The sequence below is a fragment of the Polyodon spathula genome, chromosome 16 (assembly GCF_017654505.1).
Source record: "Polyodon spathula isolate WHYD16114869_AA chromosome 16, ASM1765450v1, whole genome shotgun sequence".
Classification (NCBI taxonomy): Eukaryota; Metazoa; Chordata; class Actinopteri; order Acipenseriformes; family Polyodontidae; genus Polyodon; species Polyodon spathula.
Window position 1 is genome coordinate 38,737,263 of NC_054549.1, and position 18,670 is coordinate 38,755,932.

The window sequence follows — 18,670 nt, forward strand, 5'->3', positions numbered from 1 at the left end:
GTGCACAGTCTGTGTGTGCGTGTCACAGTCTGTGTGTGTGTGTGTGCGTGTCACAGCTCTGTGTGTGGTGTGTCACACAGTCTGGTGTGTGTGCTGTGCGGGTCACAGTCTGGTGTGGGTGCGTGTCACAGTCTGTGGTGTCACTGTGTTCGTGTCACCTGCACACACACACACACACACGCACAGTGTCAGACACACACACACGCACAGTGTCAGACACACACACACGCACAGTGTCAGACACACACAGGCACAGTGTCAGACACACACACACACACAGCCCTATTGAAAGAGACAGAGAGAGGCAGGGAAGCTGCACACACACACACACAGCCCTATTGAAAGAGACAGAGAGAGACGGGGAAGCTGCACAGTTTTCTGTTACTCGAGTTAAAAATGTTTCCAGTCTTCAAATATGACAACTTGTTTTTTTCCAGTGCTGGATTAGTGTCTATTTCATTGTAACCTGGAGAATGAGAATGGGGCAGTGTGAGACTTCCTGTGTGTGTGTGTGTCTGACACTGTGCGTGTGTGTGTGTGTGTGCAACTGTGTGTGTGTGTGTGTGTCTGACACTGTGCCTGTGTGTGTGTGCAGCTTCCCTGCCTCACTCTGTCTCTTTCAATAGGGCTGTGTGTGTGTGTGTGTGTGTGTGCAGAGCCTTCTCTGCTTCTCTCTGTTTCTTTCAATAGGGCTGTGTGTGTGTGCAGCTTCCCTGCCTGTCTCTGTCTCTTTCAATAGGGCTGTGTGTGTGTGTGTGTGTGTGCAGCTTCTCTGCTTCTCTCTGTTTCTTTCAATAGGGCTGTGTGTGTGTGCAGCTTCCCTGCCTCTCTCTGTCTCTTTCAATAGGGCTGTGTGTGTGTGTGCAGCTTCCCTGCCTCACTCTGTGTTTCAATAGGACCGTGTGTGTGTGTGTGCAGCTTCCCTGCCTCTGTGTTTCAATAGGACCGTGTGTGTGTGTGTGTGCAGCTTCCCTGCCTCTGTGTTTCAATAGGACGTGTGTGTGTGTGTGTGTGTGTGTGTGCAGCTTCCTTGCCTCGGAGACACAAAGGCAAGGGCTCTGGGCTCAGGCTGTGGGAGTGGGTGTGTGTGGGGCTGGGTGTGGAGGGCTGGTGTGTTTGCACACTGCTGGCCATGCAGAACTGCTGGTTAAGAGAATAATGGCAGGAGGCGAGGATGCCCTGCAGCAGCTCCACACAGTTGTGCAGCAGGCTGGTTTACATGCTTTTCTAATCGTTTACACATGGCAAACTCAACGGGCTTCAGAGCAATCAATGCTTCTGAACCCGTGTGCGCCTCAATCCCACTAAAACTTCCCAACCAGATTCCAGCTCCAAACTGGTTTCTACATGACCGGATACAGGGAGAGGAACTGGTTTCAACATTATCCACCCCCATGCGATTTCAGGTCGCAGACGCATGAGAAAAGGCAACAACTTTCCAAAAAAGACGCACGTTGCCAGTGTGTGGGTGACGTGATTCGGACCTGTCACACAGGAGCGGAGACCCTGGACTCTGAACTCAAAGGACATCGCAGTCTCAACAGAACATGAAGGGACTCGGGGAAAGACTGCAGGCAAAGCTTCACAGGGTAAAGGGGTCACTTCCTGCAAGGCTTGACACAGTTCTGAGATCAGTCAGCTACTGGGGACTGAACAGCCTCCTCTTGTTAGTAATGTATCCACGTCACAGGGAAAATGCATCTCTCATGAGAGACATGAGACAGACAGACAGACAGACAGAGAGAGAGAGCGAGAGAGAGAGAGAGAGAGAGCGAGAGAGAGAGAGCGAGAGAGAGAGAGAGAGAGAGAGAGAGAGAGAGAGAGAGAGAGAGAGTAAGTGAGAGAGAGATGTTTTTGTCTCTTCGACTGATCTGTGTCTCTCTCGTGTCTGTCTCTGAGTCTCAGTGCCCCCCCCAGGTGTAACAAATCACGGGGGGGGTCACAATTGTTTTTGAATATCATATGTTAAAAACATGGTGCAAATTTTCCAAAAAGTTGGAATCACCCGTTACCCATAACTTCATCCCAAGAGCAAGAGAGAGAGAGGAGTCCCATAAAAGGAAAGATCTGTTCCGGCACAGCCAGGGTCAGGGCTGTCTCTCTGTTGCCGTTAACCCCTCGATGCCAACGCCGCTGTCCTTCAAACTGAAGCTCTCGTGCCAGGGAGCGCTAACAAGGTCACGTTAGAAAGAACAAGTCTGCTTCTGAGCGAGACTGGAGAACTGCACAACAACCTTCTACACTGGGTCCAAAACTCAGTCCTGTGTGTGTGTGTGAGAAAGTGAAAGTGAAAGTGTGTCTTTAACTGTTTTTTTATAAGCATCAACAGTCTCAGCATCCCTGATAGATTGAGGAAGGTCATTCCAAAGTCTGGAACAGAGTGAGAGGACAGGGACTCCACTACACTGTACTACCCTCACACCCCTGGCACAGCAGAGTGAGAGGACAGGGACTCCACTACACTGGCACTACCCTCACACCCCTGGCACAGCAGAGTGAGAGGACAGGGACTCCACTACACTGGCACTACCCTCACACCCCTGGCACAGAGTGAGAGGACAGGGACTCCACTACACTGGCACTACCCTCACACCCCTGGCACAGCAGAGTGAGAGGACAGGGACTCCACTACACTGGCACTACCCTCACACCCCTGGCACAGAGTGAGAGGACAGGGACTCCACTACACTGTACTACCCTCACACCCCTGGCACAGCAGAGTGAGAGGACAGGGACTCCACTACACTGTACTACCCTCACACCCCTGGCACAGCAGAGTGAGAGGACAGGGACTCCACTACACTGGCACTACCCTCACACCCCTGGCACAGAGTGAGAGGACAGGGACTCCACTACACTGTACTACCCTCACACCCCTGGCACAGAGTGAGAGGACAGGGACTCCACTACACTGGCACTACCCTCACACCCCTGGCACAGAGTGAGAGGACAGGGACTCCACTACACTGTCACTACCCTCACACCCCTGGCACAGCAGAGTGAGAGGACAGGGACTCCACTACACTGTACTACCCTCACACCCCTGGCACAGCAGAGTGAGAAGACAGGGACTCCACTACACTGGCACTACCCTCACACCCCTGGCACAGCAGAGTGAGAAGACAGGACTCCAGTGCAAACACAGTGACGCTCAGCGCAGGTTTACAGCTCCAGGAAAGTTTGAGTCAATAAACTAATAAAATGCGGGTGGAACATTTTCCATTAACAATGCATCTTTAAGAGGAAGAACACCTCCCAATTCCCGGCTCTGTGAGATAAAGCAGAGCGATAGTAAACCTGTCTCCAGCGACCCGTGAGGAACCTGCACTAAATTATAACAGACACAGAGACACGCTGGCTCCCAGAAACGCCAGCGCTGTACAACAAACAGACTGGCGCATTCACAGAGACACGCTGGCTCCCAGAAACACCAGCGCTGTACAACAAACAGACTGGCGCATTCACAGAGACACGCTGGCTCCCAGAAACACCAGCGCTGTACAACAAACAGACTGGCGCATTCACAGAGACACGCTGGCTCCCAGAAACACCAGAGCTGTACAACAAACAGACTGGCGCATTCACAGAGACACGCTGGCTCCCAGAAACACCAGCGCTGTACAACAAACAGACTGGCGCATTCACAGAGACACGCTGGCTCCCAGAAACACCAGCGCTGTACAACAAACAGACTGGCGCATTCACAGAGACACGCTGGCTCCCAGAAACACCAGAGCTGTACAACAAACAGACTGGCACATTCACAGAGACACGCTGGCTCCCAGAAACACCAGCGCTGTACAACAAACAGACTGGCGCATTCACAGAGACACGCTGGCTCCCAGAAACACCAGCGCTGTACAACAAACAGACTGGCGCATTCACAGAGACACGCTGGCTCCCAGAAACACCAGCGCTGTACAACAAACAGACTGGCGCATTCACAGAGACACGCTGGCTCCCAGAAACACCAGCGCTGTACAACAAACAGACTGGCGCATTCACAGAGACACGCTGGCTCCCAGAAACACCAGCGCTGTACAACAAACAGACTGGCGCATTCACAGAGACACGCTGGCTCCCAGAAACACCAGAGCTGTACAACAAACAGACTGGCGCATTCACAGAGACACGCTGGCTCCCAGAAACACCAGAGCTGTACAACAAACAGACTGGCGCATTCACAGAGACACGCTGGCTCCCAGAAACACCAGCGCTGTACAACAAACAGACTGGCGCATTCACAGAGACACGCTGGCTCCCAGAAACACCAGCGCTGTACAACAAACAGACTGGCGCATTCACAGAGACACGCTGGCTCCCAGAAACACCAGCGCTGTACAACAAACAGACTGGCACATTCACAGAGACACGCTGGCTCCCAGAAACACCAGCGCTGTACAACAAACAGACTGGCGCATTCACAGAGACACGCTGGCTCCCAGAAACGCCAGCGCTGTACAACAAACAGACTGGCGCATTCACAGAGACACGCTGGCTCCCAGAAACACCAGCGCTGTACAACAAACAGACTGGCGCATTCACAGAGACACGCTGGCTCCCAGAAACACCAGAGCTGTACAACAAACAGACTGGCGCATTCACAGAGACACGCTGGCTCCCAGAAACACCAGCGCTGTACAACAAACAGACTGGCGCATTCACAGAGACACGCTGGCTCCCAGAAACACCAGCGCTGTACAACAAACAGACTGGCGCATTCACAGAGACACGCTGGCTCCCAGAAACACCAGCGCTGTACAACAAACAGACTGGCGCATTCACAGAGACACGCTGGCTCCCAGAAACACCAGAGCTGTACAACAAACAGACTGGCGCATTCACAGAGACACGCTGGCTCCCAGAAACACCAGAGCTGTACAACAAACAGACTGGCGCATTCACAGAGACACGCTGGCTCCCAGAAACACCAGCGCTGTACAACAAACAGACTGGCGCATTCACAGAGACACGCTGGCTCCCAGAAACACCAGAGCTGTACAACAAACAGACTGGCGCATTCACAGAGACACGCTGGCTCCCAGAAACACCAGCGCTGTACAACAAACAGACTGGCGCATTCACAGAGACACGCTGGCTCCCAGAAACACCAGCGCTGTACAACAAACAGACTGGCGCATTCACAGAGACACGCTGGCTCCCAGAAACACCAGCGCTGTACAACAAACAGACTGGCGCATTCAAAGAGACACGCTGGCTCCCAGAAACACCAGAGCTGTACAACAAACAGACTGGCGCATTCACAGAGACACGCTGGCTCCCAGAAACACCAGAGCTGTACAACAAACAGACTGGCGCATTCACAGAGACACGCTGGCTCCCAGAAACACCAGCGCTGTACAACAAACAGACTGGCGCATTCACAGAGACACGCTGGCTCCCAGAAACACCAGCGCTGTACAACAAACAGACTGGCGCATTCACAGAGACACGCTGGCTCCCAGAAACACCAGCGCTGTACAACAAACAGACTGGCGCATTCACAGAGACACGCTGGCTCCCAGAAACACCAGCGCTGTACAACAAACAGACTGGCACATTCACAGAGACACGCTGGCTCCCAGAAACACCAGCGCTGTACAACAAACAGACTGGCGCATTCACAGAGACACGCTGGCTCCCAGAAACACCAGAGCTGTACAACAAACAGACTGGCGCATTCACAGAGACACGCTGGCTCCCAGAAACGCCAGCGCTGTACAACAAACAGACTGGCGCATTCACAGAGACACGCTGGCTCCCAGAAACACCAGCGCTGTACAACAAACAGACTGGCGCATTCACAGAGACAGTGAATCTCCTTTGAAGGAATGGGTATTAATCTTCAGAGACCTAGTAATAATTGTTCAGCTGCTTTCAGCTGAAGCCAATTGAATAGCCTGACAGTCACTGGAATTGCAGTCATTTGTTGCCACTGTGAGAAGATCATTTGAACAGAATGCTGCTAATTGCAATTGATGAAGGATGTGTTGGAATGGATTGAAAGGGAATTGAAAAGGAGAATCTGAGTGGAACCCTGCTCTCTCCCCAGGCTAGCAGAGAGGTGCTCTGCATGAAGGGGAACACAGTGTGACTTAACAGTCTCTCTCCTGTACACAATCACACGCTCCTTACTGGGAATCACCACAGAGCAGGATGAGGGAGGGGAGCAAAAACATGGCTCTTCAAAAACTCCTGAGACAGGGGTGCTCCCTCCACTCCTGGGCAGGCTAGAGGCTGGGAGACTCAACTGCTCCCTCCCTCCAAGAGAAAGGCTGCTTCCTCCAGTCCAGGGCAGGGAAGGCTTGAGGCATGGAGACTGAACCAATCCTTCCACTGTGGATAAACCTGGTGTCTTTGTTCATACAAAGATTTCTACGATTGATCAAAGTTACAGGAGAACCTCTCAACATGAGAAGCTCTGCACAGACTTTCACATTGAAATGTCAATACATAAATTAAAACAATACAGACATAAGGAGCCAGCCTCCACAACACATCCCCTGGATCTCAGGTTTCTGAAGGACGCAGGATTCAGTGAGCAAACCCAAACAGAGACCTCACTGAGGCCTGTTCACTGAGCCATTCCTTGTTGAGCAGCAAGCTCATGATCACTCACTATACTCTCTCAGCGACGCAGCGCGAGAGCTCCGTCACAAACACCACGCTCTCTCAGCGACGCAGCGCGAGAGCTCCGTCACAAACACCACGCTCTCTCAGCGACGCAGCGCGAGAGCTCCGTCACAAACACCACGCTCTCTCAGCGACGCAGCGCGAGAGCTCCGTCACAAACACCACACTCTCTCAGTGACGCAGTGCGAGAGCTCCGTCACAAACACCACGCTCTCTCAGCGACGCAGCGCGAGAGCTCCGTCACAAACACCACGCTCTCTCAGCGACGCAGCGCGAGAGCTCCGTCACAAACACCACGCTCTCTCAGCGACGCAGCGCGAGAGCTCCGTCACAAACACCACGCTCTCTCAGCGACGCAGCGCGAGAGCTCCGTCACAAACACCACGCTCTCTCAGCGACGCAGCGCGAGAGCTCCGTCACAAACACCACGCTCTCTGTGACGCAGCGCGAGAGCTCCGTCACAAACACCACACTCTCTCAGCGACGCAGCGCGAGAGCTCCGTCACAAACACCACACTCTCTCAGTGACGCAGTGCGAGAGCTCCGTCACAAACACCACACTCTCTCAGTGACGCAGTGCGAGAGCTCCGTCACAAACACCACACTCTCTCAGTGACGCAGTGTGAGAGCTCTGTTACAAACACTACAGTCTCTCAGTGACACAGTGCGAGAGCTCCGTCACAAACACCACACTCTCTGTGACGCAGTGTGAGAGCTCTGTTACAAACACTACAGTCTCTCAGTGACGCAGTGCGAGAGCTCTGTTACAAACACTACAGTCTCTCAGTGACGCAGTGCGAGAGCTCTGATACAAACACTACAGTCTCTCAGCGACGCAGCGCGAGAGCTCCGTCACAAACACCACACTCTCTGTGACGCAGCACGAGAGCTCTGATACAAACACCACACTCTCTCAGTGACGCAGTGTGAGAGCTCTGTTACAAACACTACAGTCTCTCAGTGACACAGTGCGAGAGCTCCGTCACAAACACCACACTCTCTGTGACGCAGCACGAGAGCTCTGATACAAACACCACACTCTCTCAGTGACGCAGTGTGAGAGCTCTGTTACAAACACTACAGTCTCTCAGTGACACAGTGCGAGAGCTCCGTCACAAACACCACACTCTCTGTGACGCAGTGCGAGAGCTCTGTTACAAACACCACACTCTCTCAGTGACGCAGTGCGAGAGCTCTGATACAAACACTACAGTCTCTCAGTGACGCAGTGCGAGAGCTCTGTTACAAACACTACAGTCTCTCAGTGACGCAGTGCGAGAGCTCTGATACAAACACCACACTCTCTCAGTGACGCAGTGCGAGAGCTCTGTTACAAACACTACAGTCTCTCAGTGACGCAGTGTGAGAGCTCCGTCACAAACACCACACTCTCTCAGTGACGCAGTGTGAGAGCTCCGTCACAAACACCACACTCTCTCAGTGACGCAGTGTGAGAGCTCTGTTACAAACAGTCTCTCCTGTTCGCTTTTAATCAAATTTCAACACATCGCTGATTGCATGATTGGAGCACTTTGTATTATGGGTTATCTGAGGTTACCAGCATTCCCAAATACGTTGCAGTTTATACGTGCAGGAAATGAAAGGCGAGTCTATCGCTGCGCGGCACGCACGGAAACGCGTTTACTTTCATCAGTTTCGAAAAAAATTGTACTTATCATGTACTTGCAGCCCTGCGATACAGCAAACAGACTTGAGCTGCACACACAGCCTGCAGCTTTCATCATGAGACACACACACACACACACACACACACACACACTGCAGCCTGCAGCTTTCATCACGAGACACACACACACACACACACAGCCTGCAGCGTTCCTCACGAGACACACACACACACACACACACACACAGCCTGCAGCGTTCCTCACGAGACACACACACAGCCCCTGCAGCGTTCCTCACGAGACACACACACACACACACACACAGCCTGCAGCTTTCCTCATGAGACACACACACACACACACACACAGCCTGCAGCGTTCCTCACACAGACACACACACACACACAGCGCTCCTCACGAGACACACACACAGCCTGCAGCGTTCCACACACACACACACACACACACGCAGTGCGAGAGCTCTGTACACACACACACACACCACACACACACACACAGTGCAGCGTTCACAGACACACACACACACACACACACACAGCGTTCCTCACGAGACACACACACACACAGCCTGCAGCGTTCCTTACGAGACACACACACACACACACACACACAGCCCCTGCAGCGTCAGCGGTTACTTAGACACACACACACACACACACAGCTTGCAGCACACACACACACTCGTGTCTGACACACACACACAGCCTGTGTTGCGTTCCTTACGAGTGACGCACACACACACACACTGTCTCGTGTGCATGTGTTCCCTTACGAGGACACAACACGTCTGCAGAGCACACACACACACAACACAGCCTGCAGCTTTCATCACGAGACACACACACACACACACAGCCTGCAGCGTTCCTTACGAGACACACACACACACACACACAGCTGCAGCGTTCCTTACGAGACACACACACACACACAGCCTGCAGCGTTCCTTACGAGACACACACACACACAGCCTGCAGCGTTCCTTACGAGACACACACACAGCCTGCAGCCTGCAGCACACACACACGAGACACACACACAGCCTGCAGCGTTCCTTACGAGACACACACACACACACACACACACACAGCTTGCAGCTTTCCGAGACACAGACACACACACACACACACACACACAGCGTTCCTCACGAGACACACACACACACAGCACACACACACACACACACACACACAGCCTGCAGCGTTCCTCACACACACACACACACACACACACACACACACACACACACACACAGCAATTAGTAGTGCTCTGTGTGTGTGTGTTCGTGTGTAGGAACACGACACACAGTACAGCCTGCACACAGTGTGTGTGTCGTTGTGTGTGTGTCTCACGTCGGACGTCGCAAAGGAGTGCTCTTCATGTTGGTGTGTGTGTGTCACACAACACACAGCCTGCAGCGTTCATTACGAGACGTTGTACAACACACAGCCTGCAGCGTCTGCAGTGTTGTCGTGGACACCCACAGCACACTGCAGTAGTGTGCTCACCAAACCTGCAGCGTGGGCTTCATCACACACACACACACACACAGCCTGCAGCGTTCCTTACGAGACACACACACACACACAGCCTGCAGCGTTCATCACACACACACACACACACACAGCCTGCAGCGTTCCTTACGAGACACACACACACACACACACACCTTACGAGACACACACACACAGACACACACACACACAGCCTGCAGCTTTCATCACGAGACACACACACACACACACACACACACACATGCCTCTTTCATCACGAGACACACACACACACACACACACACAGCCTGCAGCGTTCCTCACGAGACACACACACACACACACAGCCTGCAGCGTTCCTCACGAGACACACACACACACAGCCTACAGCGTTCCTCACGAGACACACACACAGCCTGCAGCGTTCCTCACGAGACACACACACACACACACACACACACAGCCTGCAGCTTTCATCACGAGACACACACACACACACACACACACACAGCCTGCAGCGTTCCTCACGAGACACACACACACACAGCCTACAGCGTTCCTCACGAGACACACACACAGCCTGCAGCGTTCCTCACGAGACACACACACAGCCTGCAGCGTTCCTCACGAGACACACACACACACACACACACAGCACTCACACACACACACACACAGCCTGCAGCGTTCCTCACGAGACACACACACAGCCTGCAGCGTTCCTCACGAGACACACACACACACACAGCCTGCAGCTTTCATCACGAGACACACACACACACACACACACACACACACACAGCCTGCAGCGTTCCTTACGAGACACGCACACACACACACACACAGCCTGCAGACGTTCCTCACGAGACACACACACACACACACACACACACACACACACACAGCCTGCAGCTTTCATCACGAGACACACACACACACACACACAGCCTACAGCGTTCCTTACGAGACACACACACACACACACCCTACAGCGTTCCTCACGAGACACACACACACACACACACACACACACAGCCTGCAGCGTTCCTCACGAGACACACACACAGCCTGCAGCTTTCATCACGAGACACACACACACACACACACACACACACACACAGCCCTGCGACACACACACACACACACACACACACAGCCTGCAGCGTTCCTCACGAGACACACACACACACACAGCCTGCAGCGTTCCTTACGAGACACACACACACACACACACGACACACACACACACACACACACAGCCTGCAGCGTTCCTTACGAGACACACACACACACACACAGCCTGCAGCGTTCCTTACAGACACACACACACACACACAGCCTGCAGCTTTCACACACACAACACACACACACACACACACACACACACACCCATGTCGCAAGGTTGTGGCACGAGGTCACACACACAGAGTGCAGCTTGTGGTGTGAGACGGACGTGAAAGTTGTGCACCTTTCATCACGGTCTGTGTGTGTGTCGGGACGTCGACACACAGGGTGTGTGGTGTGTGTGTGTGTGTCGGCAACAGCCGCAGCGACTTACGACACACACACACACACACACACACACACACACACACACAGCACAGCATGAGACACACACACACACACACACACACAGCCTGCAGCGTTCCTCACACACACACACACACACACAGCCTACAGCGTTCCTCACGAGACACACACACACACACGAGACACACACACACACACAGCACACAGCCTGCAGCTTTCACACACAGTGCTCTGTGGTGTGCCTTACGAGACACACACACACACACACGACACACACACACACACACACACAGCCTGCAGCGTTCCTTACGAGACACACACACACACAGCCTGCAGCACGAGACACACACACACACACACACACACACACACACTGCCTGTAGCTTTCATCACGAGACACACACATGAAAACAGTCCTACAGAAATTCTTCACAGGCTGGTGTTTGGTAAAACACAGACTATAGAGGAGCGATCGGCTTATCTGCACTCACAGAATGGGGGGGGGGGGGGGTTTCGGAAGCTGGCACTCGTTTTTTTTTCTTTGGGGGAGTTATAGCTAAGGGAGGAAGTGGGTTCTGAAGTCACACAGGCAGCTGCAGCACACAGACCCACTGCAATTAACACAGAACTGCCAATTAACTGAGAGCAGGATCAGAGAGCACTCATATTAACACACTGAGACAATAAGAAACTCCCAGGCAGTAACTAGACTGCTTCCCACAGCTGTCAGAGTTGAAACTGAAGACACATTATACTGTCTGCTAATGATTACACAGGCATGGGAATAACACTCCTGCTGCACGGAACTCTCACCCCTTCCAGGTTTTACCAAGAGCTCAATCAGACCCAGTGTGCGAAGGGAACAAGCTCTGGAGCGTCTCATTAAACTCGGAGTGAAACCAGGCATGGATCACACCGCTCTGCAGTGGGAGTCTGATTAACATAAGAAAGTTTACAAACGAGAGGAGGCCATTCAGCCCATCTTGCTCGTTTGGTTGTTAGTAGCTTATGGATCCCAGAATCTCATCAAGCAGCTTCTTGAAGGATCCCAGGGTGTCAGCTTCAACAACATTACTGGGGAGTTGATTCCAGACCCTCACGATTCTCTGTGTAAAAAAGTGCCTCCTATTTTCTGTTCTGAATGCCCCTTTGTCTAATCTCCATTTGTGACCCCTGGTCCTTGTTTCTTTTTTCAGGCTGAAAAAGTCCCTTGGGTCGACACTGTCAATACCTTTTAGAATTTTGAATGCTTGAATTAGGTCGCCACGTAGTCTTCTTTGTTCAAGACTGAACAGATTCAATTCTTTTAGCCTGTCTGCATATGACATGCCTTTTAAGCCCGGGATAATTCTGGTCGCTCTTCTTTGCACTCTTTCTAGAGCAGCAATATCTTTTTTATAGCGAGGTGACCAGAACTGAACACAATATTCAAGATGAGGTCTTACTAGTGCATTGTACAGTTTTAACATTACTTCCCTTGATTTAAATTCAACACTTTTCACAATGTATCCGAGCATCTTGTTAGCCTTTTTTATAGCTTCCCCACATTGTCTAGATGAAGACATTTCTGAGTCAACAAAAACTCCTAGGTCTTTTTCATAGATTCCTTCTCCAATTTCAATATCTCCCATATGATATTTATAATGTACATTTTTATTTCCTGCGTGCAGTACCTTACACTTTTCTCTATTAAATGTCATTTGCCATGTGTCTGCCCAGTTCTGAATCTTGTCTAGATCATTTTGAATGACCTTTGCTGCTGCAACAGTGTTTGCCACTCCTCCTACTTTTGTGTCGTCTGCAAATTTAACAAGTTTGCTTACTATACCAGTATCTAAATCATTAATGTAGATTAGGAATAGCAGAGAACATCACAGATTACAATAATGATAATCACATAGCACACTGTGCAGAGTATACCAGCTTCACTGCAGTGCATTATATAACCAGTCAGGCCCGCCCATGCTAACTGGAGGTACGCTGTTTTCTTGTACATTTCCAGGAGTAAGTTATGATGCGAGTACGTTAGAAATACCAACATTAATAAACTAACAGGGTTGGAAAGAAGACTCCCATTGCATAGCAGTTTGATCCTGGGTTTACTAGGAGTTTAATAAGACCCTCCTCAGCTGGTTACCTGCACCCTGGAGCGAATCAAGCTCCGAGTAAAACCTGGAATGGGTGGCACTGCTATGCAATAGGAGTCTCGTTTCCACCCCTGAACAATTTTGAATAATCTCTTAACGTATTGTTTTACAGATCTCCAGACTGTGCATTGCGAAGGCTTTACAGCAGTGTATTATTACACACGGTCTATGACGGTTGTGTAGCGGTGGGCCCCGCAGCGACACAGCGGACTCGGTTATAAGAAGAAGCCGGGTACTCACGTTCGAAATCGGAATCGTCCTCCTCGTCATCGTCCCCGGTCGACTCGGTCTGCATGGGCTCGGCTTCGGAAATCTTCACCTCCTTGACCAGCGGCTTCACGCCGCCGGGCCCGGTCCCGTCCTGGTTGCGGGTCTCCCTGATCCGGGTGAAATACTGGATCGCGAACTCGACCAGGTCCGGAGGCCTCTGCCGCAACACCTCCACCGTGTAGCCCTGCAAGAGCTCCGTCAGCCCGGGCGGGACTTCGATACTCATTCCGCCGCCTTGATATTCGCTATTACAATACTAACGACGGATATTAATAACACGAATTCACCCGCAGAAACTAGAGTTTAAAAAAACTACTACCAGTAGTACTGACAACAGCAATACAAACGAAATAAAAAAGAAAGTGTCTATTCCAAACTGAGCACGACAGAGCTCTGCTGGAGCCCACACAGGGTACGATCAGAGGGGAGCCGGGGCGGGGAGCCGGGGCGGCGAGCGGACTCCTCGTCGCGGTGTGAATGAAGCACGGTCCGGTCACAATCCTGGGAGAGTCGGCGAGCACAGACCCGCGCTCATAATATACATGCAATCTTTTATACCTGGTATTGAATTACACTGTTTTATTTATTAAAAACCACACAGCAACTGTGCAGCATGTAAAAATATTAACCAAAAAACACGGGCCAAATTACCAACAACGACACGCAAACTCTTATTGTTATTATTGATATTATTAGTATTATTAATATTAGTATTGTAATGCTCAGCCCCTTCCTTACTGCTGGAAGCAGGATCTCTCTCTGCAAGCGCGCTGCAGTACGGGTCTACAGCCCGGTCTGTCTGCCTCCTGGCCGGCAAGAGCAACAGCAGGCGAGCCGGGCTTTGCGCCTCAGCCCTACCCCGTTAGCAGACGCTTTCTCCGGGCTTCTCCCACTGCCTGCTCCCTAATAAGCCGCCCTGCCCTCCGCTACACCAGTCTCATTCAATCCCTGTCGAGGGAGGCCGGTGCGCCTGCAAGAGAGAGACTCGCTGAGACCGGATCGACGCGCTAACTGCCTGCCTGCCTTCCCCGAATAACAAAGAAAAGAAGCAATAATAACAATATTAATAATATGAATATTAATAACAGCAGCACAGCCCCGGCGGCTCCCCCACGCTGCTCTATTCAATCGATATGCAATTATAAAGAGCGATCGAAAGCGCGTCACACAGCAGGAGATGCGACCGATCTTCAATCAGTCGATATCGATTTTGGGATTCGGTCCGGTTTGTATCGATTGTTATGGGTCGGGTCGGGTCGGGTCTGGTCTTCTTTTCTTTTCTTTTCTTTTCTTTTCTCTTCTCTCTTTCTCTCTCTCTCTCTCTCTCTTTCTCGCCTCCACGATTCGGGGGCGTGGCCTCTCGGGTATTTGAGGAGGGGCGAGCGTCGTGAAGAACAGCCAATCAGACTGCACGTTGTGACGTGTCGCCTCGGCGATGCCTATATTAGGGAAAGGGGGGGCGGTGTTCTGGAACAGTTTGGTTGGGACACAGCGGCTGACCAATAGGATCGCGGTACGAGGGAGGCGGGAGAGACGTCTGAAAAAAGAGTAGCTGGAGTGACACAGAGCGTGACCAGTCAGCATGCACTCTGATTAATAAGATTGATAAAGAGGCGGGAGAAGTTGGAGGTTGGCCAATCAGAAAGAAAGTTTTAAAAGCGCTCCACCGATAAGAGGGAACATTAGCCAATCAGGTAGCGTGCAGTCGGCCGGTAACGAAGGCTCGGGTTATTTAAGAATGCGGGTTTTTTTAATGGCTTTATTTAGATTCGCAGAATTCAAAGTCAAACGGCAGCGAAAGACTCAGCTGCGTCCTCAGCACGGCGATGTTCGTGTTTGAATCCCGGGTTTGAATCCCTTGCTGTTTTTTAGATAGAGTCGATGCAGTAAATGTAGTTTTGTGGGCGGAGAGAGACTGCAGACCGTGTTTAACGAAGGAGCGCTGTGTGCAGAGCACGCCTCCTCAAACACAGCTATCTCCTTTCTATTGTTAGTCCTGACAGACGAGCGTAATGAATTGCACTTCCACACGCTGCACTTGTGAGAGGAGCGGGGAACCGCAAACACGCACTAAACAGGAGCAGCAAAGCAGAGTCTTCCAGTAACTGCAGGTGTTTCTCTAAACGCACTTCTCTTTCTGCGGCCCCGACGGCGCTCCACTAACGGCAGCAGTCTTTGGGGGTTTCTTACTGCCGGTGGAGCTCGTTGTCTTTGTGGGTTTCTTACTGCCGGTGGAGCTCGTTGTCTTTGGGGGTTTCTTACTGCCGGTGGAGCTCGTTGTCTTTGGGGGTTTCTTACTGCCGGTGGAGCTCGTTGTCTTTGGGGGTTTCTTACTGCCGGTGGAGCTCGTTGTCTTTGGGGGTTTCTTACTGCCGGTGGAGCTCGTTGTCTTTGGGGGTTTCTTACTGCCGGTGGAGCTCGTTGTCTTTGGGGGTTTCTTTCTGCCGGTGGAGCTCGTCTGTCAGTCTGATGAGAGCAAAGAGGTAGCTGCATCCGGGGACTGGAATCTTACATCAAACAAAGGCTGCAGCTTCACCTCCGTGTAGATTTGCGACCTGTTTGCACTCGCTTCTGTTCTGAGTCACTTTACCAGCGCTTTGTAAATCTCGTGTCCGCATTGCTATGCAGATGAAGAGCTCAACCATGGGGAAGAACCTCAACAATAGTCTGCCACTCGTTCGTGGGGGTCATTATACAACACCCCCTCGGAGAGGGACCCGGGGTCATTATACACACCCCCCTCGGAGCGGACCCGGGGTCATTATACACACCCCCTCGGAGCGGACCCGGGGTCATTATACACACCCCCCCTCGGAGCGGACCCGGGGTCATTATACACACCCCCTCGGAGCGGGACCCGGGGTCATTATACACACCCCCTCGGTGCGGACCCGGGGTCATTATACACACCCCCTCGGAGCGGGACCCGGGGTCATTATACACACCCCCTCGGAGCGGGACCCGGGGTCATTGTACACACCCCCTCGGAGCGGACCCGGGGTCATTATCCACACCCCCTCGGAGCGGGACCCGGGGTCATTATACACACCCCCTCGGAGCGGGACCCGGGGTCATTATACACACCCCCCTCGGAGCGGACCCGGGGTCATTGTCCACACCCCCCTCGGAGTGGGACCCGGGGTCATTGTACACACCCCCCTCGGAGTGGGACCCGGGGTCATTGTACACACCCCCTCGGAGCGGACCCGGGGTCATTATACACACCCCCCCTCGGAGCGGACCCGGGGTCATTGTACACACCCCCCCTCGGAGTGGGACCCGGGGTCATTGTACACACCCCCTCGGAGTGGGACCCGGGGTCATTGTACACACCCCCTCGGAGTGGGACCCGGGGTCATTGTACACACCCCCTCGGAGCGGACCCGGGGTCATTGTACACACCCCCTCGGAGCGGACCCGGGGTCATTGTACACACCCCCTCGGAGCGGGACCCGGGGTCATTATACACACCCCCTCGGAGTGGGACCCGGGGTCATTGTACACACCCCCTCGGAGCGGACCCGGGGTCATTATACACACCCCCTCGGAGCGGACCCGGGGTCATTATCCACACACCCCCTCGGAGTGGGACCCGGGGTCATTATACACACCCCCTTGGAGTGGGACCCGGGATCATTATACACACCCCCCTCGGAGCGGACCCGGGGTCATTATCCACACCCCCTCAGCCTCCTAGGAAAGCAATCAGCTGCTGGGAACCAGACCAGCAGTGAAGGGGCGAGTGGCCTCCTCTCGTGTGAACGTTTCCTCCTGAGCTTCAGCGTTTGCTGTGGATTTAGTGGCTCCACTGCCTCAAGCACATACACACAAGCCAAGGCTATTTGTGTTCTTTTAGGTCAATGTAAACAGCATTACCATATATAGCAATATCTTTACACTGGTCTTATAACCTCTGTGATCCCACAGGTCTGAATAACTGCAGGATGGGTACCCTCTAGTGGCTGTTCAGAGACACTGTAGCTTGAGCCTGACACCACAGTCAGATTGATCCATGGTACACAAGCAAGGGTGGCAATAAGACTCCCACTGCACAGCGGCTTGATCCATTCCTGGTTTTACTACAAGTTTAATAAGACACACCTGAGCTTGCTACCTGCACACTGTGAACCTGCTCTGCAATTGGATAGATAGATGTGGACAGAAAATATACCAACTAATCAGATTGTGTTGTAGCCGCGGACAAAAAATTCAATGAAATGCTGACTGCTCTTCCTTCTCTGTAAGTTGTTTGTAGTGTTATTGAATTGCAAAGTGGTTAAAAAATTCCCTTTTCAAAAAAACTTTAAATCTTTAAATACAAGCTCCCCCCTCGAGTCGGTCCCAGCGCAGCCTCCCCCTCGAGTCGGTCCCAGCGCAGCCTCCCCCCCGAGCCGGTCCCAGCGCAGCCTCCCCCCCGAGCCGGTCCCAGCGCAGCCTCCCCTCCGAGCCGGTCCCAGCGCAGCCTCCCCTCCGAGCCGGTCCCAGCGCAGCCTCCCCCCCGAGCCGGTCCCAGCGCAGCCTCCCCTCCGAGCCGGTCCCAGCGCAGCCTCCCCTCCGAGCCGGTCCCAGCGCAGCCTCCCCTCCGAGCCGGTCCCAGCGCAGCCTCCCCTCCGAGCCGGTCCCAGCGCAGCCTCCCCTCCGAGCCGGTCCCAGCGCAGCCTCCCCTCCGAGCCGGTCCCAGCGCAGCCTCCCCTCCGAGCCGGTCCCAGCGCAGCCTCCCCTCCGAGCCGGTCCCAGCGCAGCCTCCCCTCCGAGCCGGTCCCAGCGCAGCCTCCCCTCCGAGCCGGTCCCAGCGCAGCCTCCCCTCCGAGCCGGTCCCAGCGCAGCCTCCCCCCCGAGCCGGTCCCAGCGCAGCCTCCCCTCCGAGCCGGTCCCAGCGCAGCCTCCCCTCCGAGCCGGTCCCAGCGCAGCCTCCCCTCCGAGCCGGTCCCAGCGCAGCCTCCCCTCC

General features: G+C 53.1%; 1 protein-coding gene across 1 annotated transcript in view; it reads right to left on the bottom strand.

The window, feature by feature from the left end:
* The window catches only part of LOC121328613 (cAMP-dependent protein kinase type II-alpha regulatory subunit-like), a 45,492-nt gene extending 30,385 nt beyond the window's left edge, over nt 1-15,107 (bottom strand). Inside the window, 1 exon segment of the mRNA XM_041273453.1 lies at nt 13,693-15,107. Coding sequence (XP_041129387.1) covers nt 13,693-13,948 — 256 coding nt within the window. The 5' untranslated portion in view covers nt 13,949-15,107.
* Nucleotides 15,108-18,670: the final 3,563 nt, after the last annotated feature.